The sequence below is a fragment of the Hylobates moloch genome, unplaced genomic scaffold (genome assembly GCF_009828535.3).
Source record: "Hylobates moloch isolate HMO894 unplaced genomic scaffold, HMol_V3 SCAFFOLD_23, whole genome shotgun sequence".
Lineage (NCBI taxonomy): Eukaryota > Metazoa > Chordata > Mammalia > Primates > Hylobatidae > Hylobates > Hylobates moloch.
The window spans coordinates 40,251,614-40,264,354 of NW_026652298.1; the positions used below are offsets into that span (position 1 = coordinate 40,251,614).

A 12,741-nucleotide genomic window follows, 5' to 3' on the forward strand; every position below is an offset into this window, starting at 1 on the left:
GTGGACCTGACCTTTCCAGGTGTGTTTCAGCCCCGGCAGCCCCCACTTGATGGGCCCTGGGCCCCTGCCTAGGCATCTCCCATCTGCCGTGAAGACAGTCTGTGCCTCACCCCTCCCATGTCCCATCTCCCTGATCCCTGGGATGAGGACCCCAATGCCGAGCACCCAGGCACCCTCCCCGATCCTCCAGCCCGGCCGTCACAGCAACACCATCTCTCCTTCGTGCAGGCAGCGTCCTGGAAGACGAGCACCAAGGCATGGTCCATTACCACCTGCTGGGCCAAGACGTCAGCTGGGCGAAGGTGAGAGCACATTTTTGACGTGACCCACTTTCTGGGGTAACTCTGTCTCTCTCTCTCCCTCTCTTTGTCTCCTCCCCATCCCCCTGAAGTCATGTTCAGCGCTGCCCCTGTCCTCTGCCATCTCCATGGCAACGTTCACATGGATTTCATAGAACAGAAAGTGTTTCTGCTGGAAGGGACTTTCAAGATTGGCTCCTCCTGCCCGCTTATTTCATGGAGAGGAGAGCAGGCCCAGAGAGGGAAGACCAGATGCCTGGGGACACACAGCAAGCCAGGGACCCCCACCAGGCCTCTGGCCTTCTGACACCATTCCCACCCAAGAGCACAGACAGCTGAGATCCATAGCACTGACTTCTTGGGAGGTGTTCTGGAGCAGCTGAGATAGGGATGGGCCTCTTTGGGGCCTTGTCACAGTCCCAGAGGCCAGCCCTTCCTACCCTCTCTCCTCCCCCGTGTGCGTCTGTGGGACAGCCTGGCCACAGCAGCCTCCTCCCTCCCCTCAGGTGTTTAGCACTCTGGAGGAAGCCAGGAAGAAGTACATGCTGGATGACTAGTCAGTCACTCAGGTCACCATGGAGGACAGCTGCCTGAGCTTTGCCTGCCCTGTGCCCTGGTCCAAAGTGAAGACCAACGAGAGCAAGCAGAGCAGGCGGGCTCCTCATCGTGCTCGCTGCCTCCCTCCCTGCCTCCCTCTCAGTTTTCTCTCGGCCTCCCTCCCTGCCTCCCTTAGAGCCTGTCCTGCTGTAATAAGGACAGACCAGTGCCAGGTTGGCCCAGGCGTGCATGGCCTGCCCTGGGTTTCCAGGGCTTACAGAGGCAGCTCTCGGCCCAGCTAGCTCAGCACAGGGCAGTGCCCCTAACTTCAGTGCACGGAGCAGAGTGGGGCCCACTGGAGAACCCAGGTGCGTTTCCTTAGAAAGGGACGCCCGAGTCCCACCTGAGTAGCCTGTGGTCTTATTGAGACCTGGCTGTGGAAGCAGCCTCAGAACATCTTGCATGTCCTTTCCAAGGGCGGTGGCCAGGGGGTGACCACAGTACTAACCATGACCCGACCAGGTGCCAGCTCTGTGGCTGGTGCCCTGCAGGCATTGTGTCACCACCCTCAAGCCCGGCCTCAAGGGGTCTGTCCTGGTCATCCCCTAGCTCATGGGCAAGAAGTCTGCAGGGCAGAGGGAAATGCTCACCGAAAGCTTGCACTCTTCCTTCTCTAGAATCCCCTGCCCAGATGGTTTGTCCATCCAGTGTACTCCCTCCCAGGGCAGGCCACGCCACCCAACGCACCCTGAGACGCGAGATGCAGCAAAGCAGCGGCTCTGCAGAACTGTAGGTGGAGTTTGGATGGGTTCGTGGAGGTTTCCACACATGTGTGCAGATCCTTTGGAAAGCAGGATAGAGCCAGAAACAGAAAGGAGGGTGCCCGTAGGCCAGGGTGGGGCTGGCTCCCATGGTCACATGCAAGAGTGAAGCTTCATGGAGACCATGATTCTAAACTCACACCCGGCCTCACCGGTGATAATGTCACTGTCCTTCTGAAGGAAGGAGGAAATAAATATTGACAAGTTTGCTAGCCTAAGTCAGGATGTTACAATATTTAAATATTTGGATGTGTGGGCTTTCATCCTCTTCCCTGGCTCCTGCAAATTTAGGGCTGCATGTGATCCTATATCCACCCATGAAGTGGACAGCGCCCCACCTCCCACATGGGTAGACTGGTTTAGAGGCAGGCAGTAACTTCCCACATCAACAGGCAAGGGAGCCAGGGTTGCACTGGGGCAGAGGTTCTCGGGGTGGGGTCCCAGCAGCAGCAGCACCATCAGGAAACTTGTTAGAAATGTAGGTTCTTGGGCCCCACCCAAAACTTACTGAATCAGAAATGCCTGGGGCAGGGCCAGCAATCCGTGCTGCAACAAGCCCTATAGCAGGGGCTCTGATGCAGCTCCAGCATGAGAACCACTGAGCAGAGGCCCCATGGGCGCCAGACCATCACACTGTCCAGATGCAGATGGATGTGGCCACATGCCTTTGTCATGTACACTCACCTCTCTTCTGAGACGGGCTCCATTCAGCGGCCTTTCTCTCTCTGTAGAGCTCACTCTGTCCCTTGCCACAGGCCCCTCAGCTCCCCTCTGGGAAGTGCAGATGCTGGTCTCTGCCTCTTCTCAGCCAGGACTCAGGAAAGTGTCATGCACAGGACTTGCCTATGCTTCCTACACCCCTTGCCCAGAACAACGGTGTCGCACACCCACCCTCCTCAGTCCTTGTTTCAGGTGACTGCTCCCTGTGATGAAAGCCACTCCGTGGCCGGACACGGTGGCTCACGCCTATAATCCCAGCACTTTGGGAGGCCAAGGTGGGCGGATCATGAGGTCAGGAGATGGAAACCATCCTGGATAACACAGTGAAACCCCGTCTCTACTAAAAATACAAAAAAAAATAGCCGGGCATGGTGGCGGGAACCCGTAGTCCCAGCTACTCGGGAGGCTGAGGCAGGAGAATGGCGTGAACCCGGGAGGCGGAGCTTGCAATGAGCCGGAGATCGTGCCACTGCACTTCAGTCTTTGGGCGACAGAGCGAGACTCCGCCTCAAAAAAAAAAAAAAAAAAAAAAAAAGCCACTCCCTGGGCTCACATCCAGCTCTCATTCCTCCCATGTCCCTCTCTGCCTCCACTGAAAGCCCATCTTCTTCTCTGAATGTGGGATTTCTCAGGCTCCCAAGCTACTTCATTTTCCATTCTCTCCCCTGCCCCTCACTACCCATAACATTTTCAACTGACACCTCATTCCACCAGGAATTTCCCTGAGCTCCTAACAGTTTAGACTTTTCCAACAAGGTCTCACCTTCCTGAAGCCCAGTGGGAAACAGGCCCACACCCTGGAGGCGCCACTTATCACCCCAGGGCAGCCCTAGAGGCTCCCACTGCCAGTGCAGGGTGTGGGGCAAGAGCAGGCATGGGTGCAGTCAAGACAACTCCTGCTCCCTGAAAAAGAAATTTGCCTCTCCATATTGAAAGGAGAGTGATCAGGACACAAAGCACAAGATAGAGCTAAACGACAACCTAGGGACCAAGGATGCTGTTCTAGATTCTAGAGGCAGCTGGTGTGGCTAATGTGCTCATGGCTGGCTCTAGTTGATTAATCCCTTCAAGATGCTATGGAAGCTAACCCTGAAAGTGCACCTCTGCCCTAGGGGGAGACAGGTAACAGTGACAAAGTAGGAAACAGTAACCCAGGAGGACAAAAGTGAGATGAGGGGATAAGAAATCTGGGGGCTGAGAATATGGGACATCTGGGGAACAGGCCCCAAACTCGCTCAGCCTGTCCTCTCTTCACCCTCCTTCACCCGCTTCCTGATTCCGGGACAGGGAATAGTCCCAACTTCCAGGCCCTCTCTGGGGCCACGGACTCTTCTGTACCCTGTGCTGTGATCACGTGTTTACTCTGTCTCTTGCTCCAGGCCGGCTGAAGCCTGCACGCCAGGGCTCCTGTCTGTGTGCCCAGGGCAGGCCCAGTACTTGAAGGGATTCTATGGGGACCCGGAAGGATGGAAGGGTGCAGACTGAGGGAAGCGTGAGGGAGAGGTGGGCAGCCTTGGTCCAGGCCCCTGCCTTCCCCAGGAAAAGCCCCTCTGTCCTCCATCAGACACTCAGGAGGCTGTGTGTCTTCCCCTTGATAGCCTGCGCCGTAAAAGGGGTGCGGTGTGGCTAATTCCTGAAGGACAGCTCGGATGGGCTCTGCCCAAGACAAGAGCAAGCGGATGTCACACTTCCCGCGGCGAGCAGCTCCCAGGTAGCAGCCAAGGAGGCCAGACAGGGGGCAGCATCTGGCCAAAGTGATGGGGTGGGCTTGCCCCAGGGCTGGAGCACTGAGGCGTCCAGTGTGCGCCACGTTTCGCGGGAAGAAGGGGTCAGCGTTCCGCGGGGAAGACTTCCAGCGCCGGCTCCGACCTCCTCTTTCTCTACCACGATCCGGGCCAGCATCCCCGCCCAGCAGCGGCTCAGCCACAAACCCAAGGGTCTCCACCTGAAGCAGGCGGCGGAAAGGAAGGCTGTGCAGGCTGGGGGTGAGAGTTGCGGGCCCAGGAGCGACCCTGGGAGCCGGGCAGGGCACGGCCTCGTCCTAGAAGCGCCACGTCGGGGCTGTCCCTGGCTGGATCACGGCCGCGACTGCGAGGGACGCCAAGGAGTCCTCTTTCCCCTGGCCGCAGGCGTGCGCCTTCGCAGCCCATCAGGCACCGCAGATGCCGGTCGCCGGGGTCAGCGGCGAAGCCCGGACCCATGCGGCCGGGAGGGGACGCCTAGAAACCCCTGCCCGCCGGCCGGGAAGCGCTCCTCCGGGACCCCAGCCCCGTTGGGGAGGCGGGGCGGCCACGCGTGTTCCACCAATCAGCGGCCAATGTTCGAATTCGCGTCCTGGCGTGGCCAATGGCGGGCGCCCGGAACAGGCGGGGTGGGCGTGGAGGGCGGTAAATGAGGCGAGCCTGGGGCGGGACGTGGGCGGGGCCGGCGGCGGCCCCCCCGGGCAGGCCAATGGGAGGGCCGGGCGCGTTTGAAAACCGTGGTGGGCGGCGGGGCGGGGTCTGCGCCTGCGCGAGGGCTCCGCGCGCTCTAGCCGGAGCGCGGGCGCGCTCTCAGGCGGGCTCCGGCGGCGGCTACGCGAGCGCGGCGATGGGGAGCGGCGGCGGTGAGTGCGGGGCAATGTCCGCTGGTTTCTGCCCCACACCCCTTCTGTCTGCCCTGCGGGGCGGACGGCGGGTCCCGCGGGAGGGGAGGCCTTGGCGGCCTGAAGAGGGCCGGCTCGAGCTCTTTAACGCGGGGCGGATGTTGCGTCCCGCGCAGGGAGCCCTGGCGGCCGGGCGCGCGGTTTAAATGCCCGGCGGGCGCCCGAGCCCCTCGGCGCCTTCCCCCGCGGCGACGTTTTCCGGCCCTTTCCTGGGGCGGCGATCGGGTCCCGGGGAGCCAAACACCTCCGCCTCCTGGTCGGGGATAGGGCTGCGGAGCGCGTGGGGGCGAAGCGATCCCACAGCCCGGCCCGGCCCTGACCGAGCCTCCGTCCAGCGGAGCCGTGGAACTAGGTCTGGGAAGCAGCGTTCGGCCCCGCGCGCGTTGAGGCACAGGAAACACGAGCTGTGGTTTCAGCTATTAGCAAGTATCTGTCCTGGAGCCGGAGAATGAGGAATATTTTATGGAGAGGTCTATAGAATCTTTGAGAATTCGTCGCCCTGGAATACGTTTGGCTTTTGTAGCTGATTTAATTGCTGACAGGAAGACCCGGGTCCAGAGAGGGGAGCCGGGAGCAATCGCTAGGAAGTCCTAGCAAGTCGGGGAGGGATTTGGCCCCACAGAGGGGAGTGGCGCTTCATTTCAGGACTGGAAGGAAGAATGGATAGAAAGGTAGATTTGTAGATGGGGAGGCAGGATCCTGAGGTTCCTGTCTGAGGGCTTCTGTTTCCCTATGAAATAAGGGCTAAGGTTATCTGCTTAGAGTGAGGAAGGGGTTGCTGGAGTAGGAGTTGGAAAATCCGGCTGTGGGAAGAGGAGAGAGCACATCTGAGAAGCATGTCTGGGCTGCCTGCCTGGTGGGTGGAATGCCCGTCTCACCTTTAATGATTGCATCTGTACACAAACCTACAGGTCTAGGTTTGTGTTGGGACCTGAGCAACAACCTTACTGCGTAGCTGTCAACCCCGCATTCTACAGTGGAGGGCACACTGAGACTCTGCAGAGCTGAGACTTGGACGCACACTGCCCCGGCCTCCAAGTCTGTGGCTTCTCTCCAGGGCCGACCCTTCTAATTTGGACTTGAAAACCAGACTCTTCAAGCCCACAGATCCTTATTGAACATTATGCACCTTGGTCACGTGTGCAAAAAGCAAAGCTATCCAGCAAAGGCCCCAGGAGTTTTCCTGAGAGTGAAATGGAAGGAAAACCGTCCTCAGCCTCGGCAGCTTTGTCCCCTTCCTGCCTGTCATGTGGGCTCTGGATCAGAAAGTTTCCCAATAGCCAAGTTACATGATATGCGCTATTTGCCATAAATATTTGTGGAATATTTGAAAATGAATGATCTCTTCTGTAATTTGTGCAGTACCACTCCTTTACATAATCTTTGTTTGGGACAAGAAGCATAGTTCCATCTTTTGTGGCACAGGGAGTAGTAACCATTAGATCATCTTCAGATGTAACTTTTATCCTTTTTTTTCCCTTCAAGGATGTGTATATAGAATAATTTTTCATCTTATCAAGGCTTCTGTCTTTTTTCCTTCAGTGGTCCACTGTAGGTGTGCCAAGTGTTTCTGTTATCGTACAAAGCGAAGAATAAGGAGGAGGCCCCGAAACCTGACCATCTTGAGTCTCCCCGAAGATGTGCTCTTTCACATCCTGAAATGGCTTTCTGTAGAGGACGTGCTGGCTGTCCGAGCTGTAAGTCCCTGGATGAAAACACTATGAGCCCTAGCATTGTGGATTACACCATCAAGGCCTTGTGTTCTTAACTGTCAGTATAAAACTTTGGCTAAAAAAAAGGTCGGGGCAGAGGCCAGGCACGGTGGCTCAAGCCTTAATCCTAGCGCTTTGGGAGGCCAAGGGGGTGGGGGTGGATCACCTGAGGTCAGGAGTTCGAGACCAGCCTGGCCAACTTGGCAAAACCCTGTCTCTACTAAAAATACAAAAATTAGCCGGGCATGGTGTCTCACTCCTGTAATCCCAGCTGCTAGGGAGGCTGAGGCAGGAAAATTGCTTGAACCCGGGAGGTGGAGGTTGCAGTGAGCTGAGATCACAACACTGCACCCCAGCCTGGGCGACACAGCGAAAAAAAAAAAAGAAGGCAAAAAGAAAAAAGGATGATATCATTATCAGATTTTTTTAAGACATTCTGATTACAGAATTCCTTGTTCTGCCGCCCAGGCTGGAGTGCAGTGGCGCAATCTCTGCTCACTGCAAGTTCCGCCTCCCAGGTTCACGCCGTTCTCCTGCCTCAGCCTTCCAAGTAGCTGGGGCTACAGGCACCCGCCACCACGCCCGGCTAATTTTTTGTATTTTTAGTAGAGTTGCGGTTTCACTGTGTTAGCCAGGATGGTCTCAATCTCCTGACCTCGTGATCCGCCCGCCTCGGCCTCCCAAAGTGCTGGGATTACAGGCATGAGCCACTGCACCCAGCTGAAAGTACCCTTTTATGGCAGTGAAATTTGCATCCCTTAAAAAATAGGATAGTGTTTAGAAGAATAAGAATATATTCTTGAGGACAAATCCCGTGTAACATTTAACACTGAAATGGACTCTAGGAGTTATTTTCTAGATAATTGGAACCATAGGCTTACTTTGAGTGACTTAACCTAGAGTATACAGTGGATTCATGGGGAAATGCCAGCAAGACCCCATTTTCTGACTCCCAAAGCCACCTCCACTGCAGGTGTGACACACTTTATGGGCCCCCAGGGGGTGCTGAATTTCCAATGGCAGTGGAAACTTTGGTGCATAAAGTGCTCGCCTATGCTCCAGGTCCTGATCTGGACACTTCCTGCGTTGGTCCAGGGCATAGGCTCCGGGTTCTACCTGAGACCTCCATCGTGGGTGTTGTTCTTTGCCCTGAGTCCGTGTGACCTGTTTCCACACTCCCACTAGAAGGCCTCCAGTGGGGAAGCACAAAACACATTTCCGTCCTGCCTGCCCCCGTTTAGAGTGTTTCCCCTGTCTTTGGGGGTGATACCTTTGCAGGGATGTCGAACCCTCTTTCTCAGCCTAGGCGTTTGTTCCCTCCTTCCCAGATCGTTGTCCTCTGCCCTGCTTTAGAACCTCAAAGAAACTCGTTTCTGGGCTCTTCTATCTGTTCAAAGCGACAGTTACTTTCACACAGAGATTGGGGACCTCAGCTACTTGGGATGGGGAGGGAGACAGGAGACCCTACATCTGCCTCTCGTCCTCAAGAGCCTCTAGGCATGGGGCTTTTGGGTGGTCCCTCCATCACCCAGCCCCGGCCCCCGTTGTTCTGCAGGTACACTCCCAGCTGAAGGACCTGGTGGACAACCACGCCAGTGTGTGGGCATGTGCCAGCTTCCAGGAACTGTGGCCGTCTCCAGGGAACCTGAAGCTCTTTGAAAGGTATCTCTGCACCCTGAGAATGGCTCAGTCTTCTCCTGCCTTGGCCTCCCTATGTGCCAGTCTGTGTCTCACGGCCTGATTCAGCAACGATTTTCCTGTTGCTGTCTCCCATGACGTTGCCTCATCCCCTAGGGCGTGACTGAGGGTGGCAGACCTCATGCATCAGGCCGCACAAGTCACACGCCTTCCAGCAGGCCGTGCAGTCAGTCATCCCTCACGCCACTGACACGGGCCCGCGGTGCCTCCAGAGGGCTGTGATCCATTCCCATGTGACCCAGACAAGAGTCACCTTCCTGTGGAAACTTCACTCAGCCTTCCTTCCCTTTGGTCAAAACCATCTGATTTCTATCCTATAGCGTTTCACTCACTGGCTGATCCCACCCCAACCTGCACCCCGCACCCTGGCCCCCGTCCACGTGTGCTCATGGTCCCAGGTACCAGCCGCCCTCAGAACAAGCCAGGGAACCACAGCTCAGGTGGAGATTTTTCTTTTTTGTTGTTGTTTTTGTTTTTTTCTTGAGACAGAGTCTCGCTCTGTCACCAGGCTGAAGCGACCACTGACTCCCTGGTTCAAGCGATTCTCCTGCCTCAGCCTCCCAAGTAGCTAGCATTACAGGCATGCACCACCACACCCAGCTAATTTTTGTATTTTTAGTAGAGACGAGGTTTCGCCATGTTGGCTAGGATGGTCTTGATCTCCTGATCTCGTGATCTCAGGTGGGGATTTTTCTGACAGGGATTCGCTGTGACCCTCGTCCACTTGAGTTGCCAGAAATCCAGATTGACAGCCAACCAGGGCAGGCAGCCATGTTGCCAGGGCCGTGCTTGGGCTGCTTCCAGGGGGAATGTATATATTTCTTATTGAGACATGATCCACACATCACATAGTTCACCCATTTAAAGTGTATAACTCAGCCGGGTGTGGCGTCACACCTGTATTCCCAGCACTTTGGGAGGCCAAGGCGGGTGGATCACTTGAGGTCGGGAGTTTGAGACCAGCCCGGCCAACATGGCAAAACCCTGTCTCTATTAAAAATACAAAAATTAGCTGGGTGCAGTGATGGGTGCTTGTAGTCCCAGCTACTCTGGAGCCTGAAGCATGAGAATTGCCTAAACCCAGCAGGTGGAGGTTGCAGTGAGCCAAGATTGCGCCATTGCACTCCAGCCTGGGTGATGGGGTGAGACTGTCTCAAAAAAATAATAAAAAAAAAAAATGTGGCCAGGCACAGTGGCTCAAGCCTGTAATCCCAGCACTTTGGGAGACCAAGGCGGGCCGATCATGAGGTCAAGAGTTCGAGACCAGCCTGAGCAACATGGTGAAACCCCGTCTCTACTAAAAATACAAAAATTAGCTGGGCATGGTGGCGCATGCCTGTAATGCCAGCTATTCAGGAGGCTGAGGCGGGAGAATCGCTTGAATCCAGGAGGTAGAGGTTGTAGTGAGCCGAGATGGCGCCACTGCACTCCAGCCTGAGCAACAGAGCAAGACTCCGTCTCAAAATAAGTAAATAAGTAAATAAATAAATAAAATGTATAACTCATTGGTTTTTAGTATACTGATAGTTGTACAGACATCACCAGTACTTAACTTTAGAACATTCTCCTTACGCCAAGAAGAAAGCTTCTCCCAATCAGCAGTCACTTCCCATTTTCCCCACAATCCTAGAAACTCTAGACAACCCCTAATCGATTTTCTGTCTCTCTGGATTTGCCTTTTGTGAGGATTTCACATGGAATCATGCAACACGTGGTCTTCCGTGGCTGGCTTCTTTCACGGACCCGGGTGTTTTCAAGGTTCATCTGTGTCATAGCATGTAATGGATAATTCATATTTGACTACACGATATTAAGAAATGTTTCGCCGAGCGCAGTGGCTCATGCCTGTAATCCCAGCACTTTGGGAGGCCGAGGCAGGCGGATCACGAGGTCAGGAGATCGAGACCATCCTGGCTAACACAGTGAAACCCCATCTCTACTAAAAATACAAAAAAATTAGCCGGGTATGGTGGCAGGCGCCAGGCTGAGGCAGGAAAAGGCTAAAGGAGGCGGACTGCATGACCAAGTGCCACTCACCCTGCCCACAAAAAAAAAAAAAAAAAAAAAAAAGAATGACCATAGCCATGGTGCCCAGCCTTAGCTGGGGTGTCAGTGTAAAGGTATTCTTAAACACTCTTGTCAAGTGCAACATGGTAGTTTTTTTTCCTCTGCAATTTGGCAAAAAGTGTCAAAATTTCAAAGGGCAAACCATTTCATTGATTTCACTTCTAAGACTTCCCTAAGGAAACAAACAAGTGCCAACGATGTAGAGCAGCGGCCCAAACTTTTTGGCAACTGGGAATGGTTTCGTGGAAGACAGTTTTTCCACAGATTGCCGGGTCGGGGGGTGGGGATGGTTTCAGGATGAAACAGTTCCACCTCAGATCCAGGCATTAGATTCTCATAAGGAGTGCACAACCTAGATCCCTCGCATGTGCAGTTTACAATAGGTTTCACGCTCCTATGAGAATCTAATGCCACCACTGATCTGACGGGAAGCAGAACTCAGGCGGGAATGCTCACTTGCCTCCTACTGTGTTGCTCCGTTTGTAACAGGCCACGGGCTAGTAGCGGTCGGTGGCCTGGAGTTTGGGGACCCTTGCTGTAGAGGACGCCCCTTGTGTCATTGTTTTTAATAGCAGAGCATCTGAAACGTGTGCAACCTGTCGGGGATGCTCCACCCACAATCTCTTCACTTGCTGAAGTCCCTCAGCTTCTATGAGGGTCAGAAAATTACCTGAGGAAGCTATGGAAGGGGCGGGGAGAGCAGATTCTGGTGCCAAGACTCCTTGCTCCAGAGCTTCCCCTTGGGTTCACCAGCTGACTGAAGCTGATACCCAGACCAGAGACCACTTTCTTCCTTGGAGTTTGCTCCCTGCCCTGCTTCATTACACTTCTCTTCTCCTGAGAGCACTCCTTCAGCAAATCACGGGAACAAGAATCCCCATCTTAGGCTGTGCTTCTGGAGTACATGATCTAAGATACAGCCATTAAAAAGGGGGACCTGTACTTACATTCACTGACCTGGAAATATGTTCATAATATATTAAGTGGATGTGTAATACTCATTTTTTTATAAAAGCCCAATGAACATGTTTTAAAAACACAACAGAAGAACAGATGTCAAGCCATATATTCTGTACAGACTAATACACTGTGGAATTATTTTCTGAAGTGTGATAATGGTCTCATTTCCATGTAGGAGAATATCCTGATTCTTAGGAGATGTACGCTGTAAGGGCGGAGTCTTTCTGCAGTCACCATCCCGACGCATTTCCAAAATATGGGTGTGTGTGTGTGTGTGTGTGTGTGTGTGTATAGAGAGAGGTGCATGTGTGCATATATACATATATATGGCAGGGAGGAAGGGAGAGACATAGGACCAGAGGACAAACATAGTGAATGCTGGTAACTGTTGAAACTATTAAAGGGCATATGGAGTTCATTGTATTAGTTTTTCAACTTTTTCGTAGGTTTAAATGTATTCAAACTGTGGAAAAACGTTATCTTCTTTTTTTTTTTTTTGAGACGGAGTCTCGCTCTGTGCCCCAGGCTGGAGTGCAGTGGTGCAATCTCGGCTCACTGCAAGCTCCGCCTCCCGGGTTCACGCCATTCTCCTGCCTCAGCCTCTCCGAGTAGCTGGGACTACAGGCGCCCGCCACCACGCCCGGCTAATTTTTTTTTGTATTTTTAGTAGAGACGGGGTTTCACCCTGGTCTCGATCTCCTGACCTCGTGATCCGCCCGCCTCGGCCTCCCAAAGTGCTGGGATTACAAGCGTGAGCCACCGCGCCCGGCCAAACATTATCTTCTGAATGCTAGGATTACTATGATTTTAGCAATATCAGGAACTGTCGGAATTGGTGTCTCTGTTTTTGATTCTTCCATCTAAGGACTTTGTGTGCCTACACCTGCAATGCTGATGTCGATGTTTGTGACAAAGCTTGTTCTACCACTGTGGTGAACACTGACCCCAGGGTCACCGTACGCGGTGCTGGCTTGTGCCACCTACTAGGGCTGCATGTGAGCACTGCTTCTACTTTATGCCTTTGACTTTAATAGTCTGTCAACTTGGTAGATGTATCTCAGCTGAACCTTGTACCTGGTAGCTAGACTAATAATACACTTTCAGCATGAGCACACCCTTTGATCCAACTCTTCCACTTACGGAAACCTAACCAAAGGAAAAAAAAGCACATGTGCTGATGCTAGCAAATCATTAGAGACAATCTCAAGGTCCAAAAATGGAGGCTTGACTTCAGAATCTTATGCAATACATGAAAATTGTACTGCAGAAATGTGTCAGCTAAC

General features: G+C 53.8%; 1 protein-coding gene across 4 annotated transcripts; it reads left to right on the plus strand.

The window, feature by feature from the left end:
- The first annotated feature begins 4,898 nt into the window (after positions 1-4,898).
- LOC116462516 (cyclin-F-like) lies at positions 4,899-11,926 on the plus strand. Of its 4 annotated transcripts, none has more exons than XM_032145103.2 (4): positions 4,899-4,982; positions 6,564-6,718; positions 8,289-8,395; positions 10,988-11,926. In XM_032145103.2, exons 1-4 carry the CDS (start codon positions 4,967-4,969, stop codon positions 11,037-11,039), a joined length of 330 nt encoding a protein of 109 aa, XP_032000994.1. In that variant the 5' UTR covers positions 4,899-4,966; the 3' UTR covers positions 11,040-11,926. The 4 variants fall into 4 exon arrangements, with proteins under 4 accessions (XP_032000994.1, XP_032000993.1, XP_058290166.1 ...); XM_032145102.2 differs by having other exon boundaries at positions 11,071-11,926; XM_058434183.1 differs by having other exon boundaries at positions 11,634-11,923.
- The last annotated feature ends 815 nt before the right edge of the window (positions 11,927-12,741 follow it).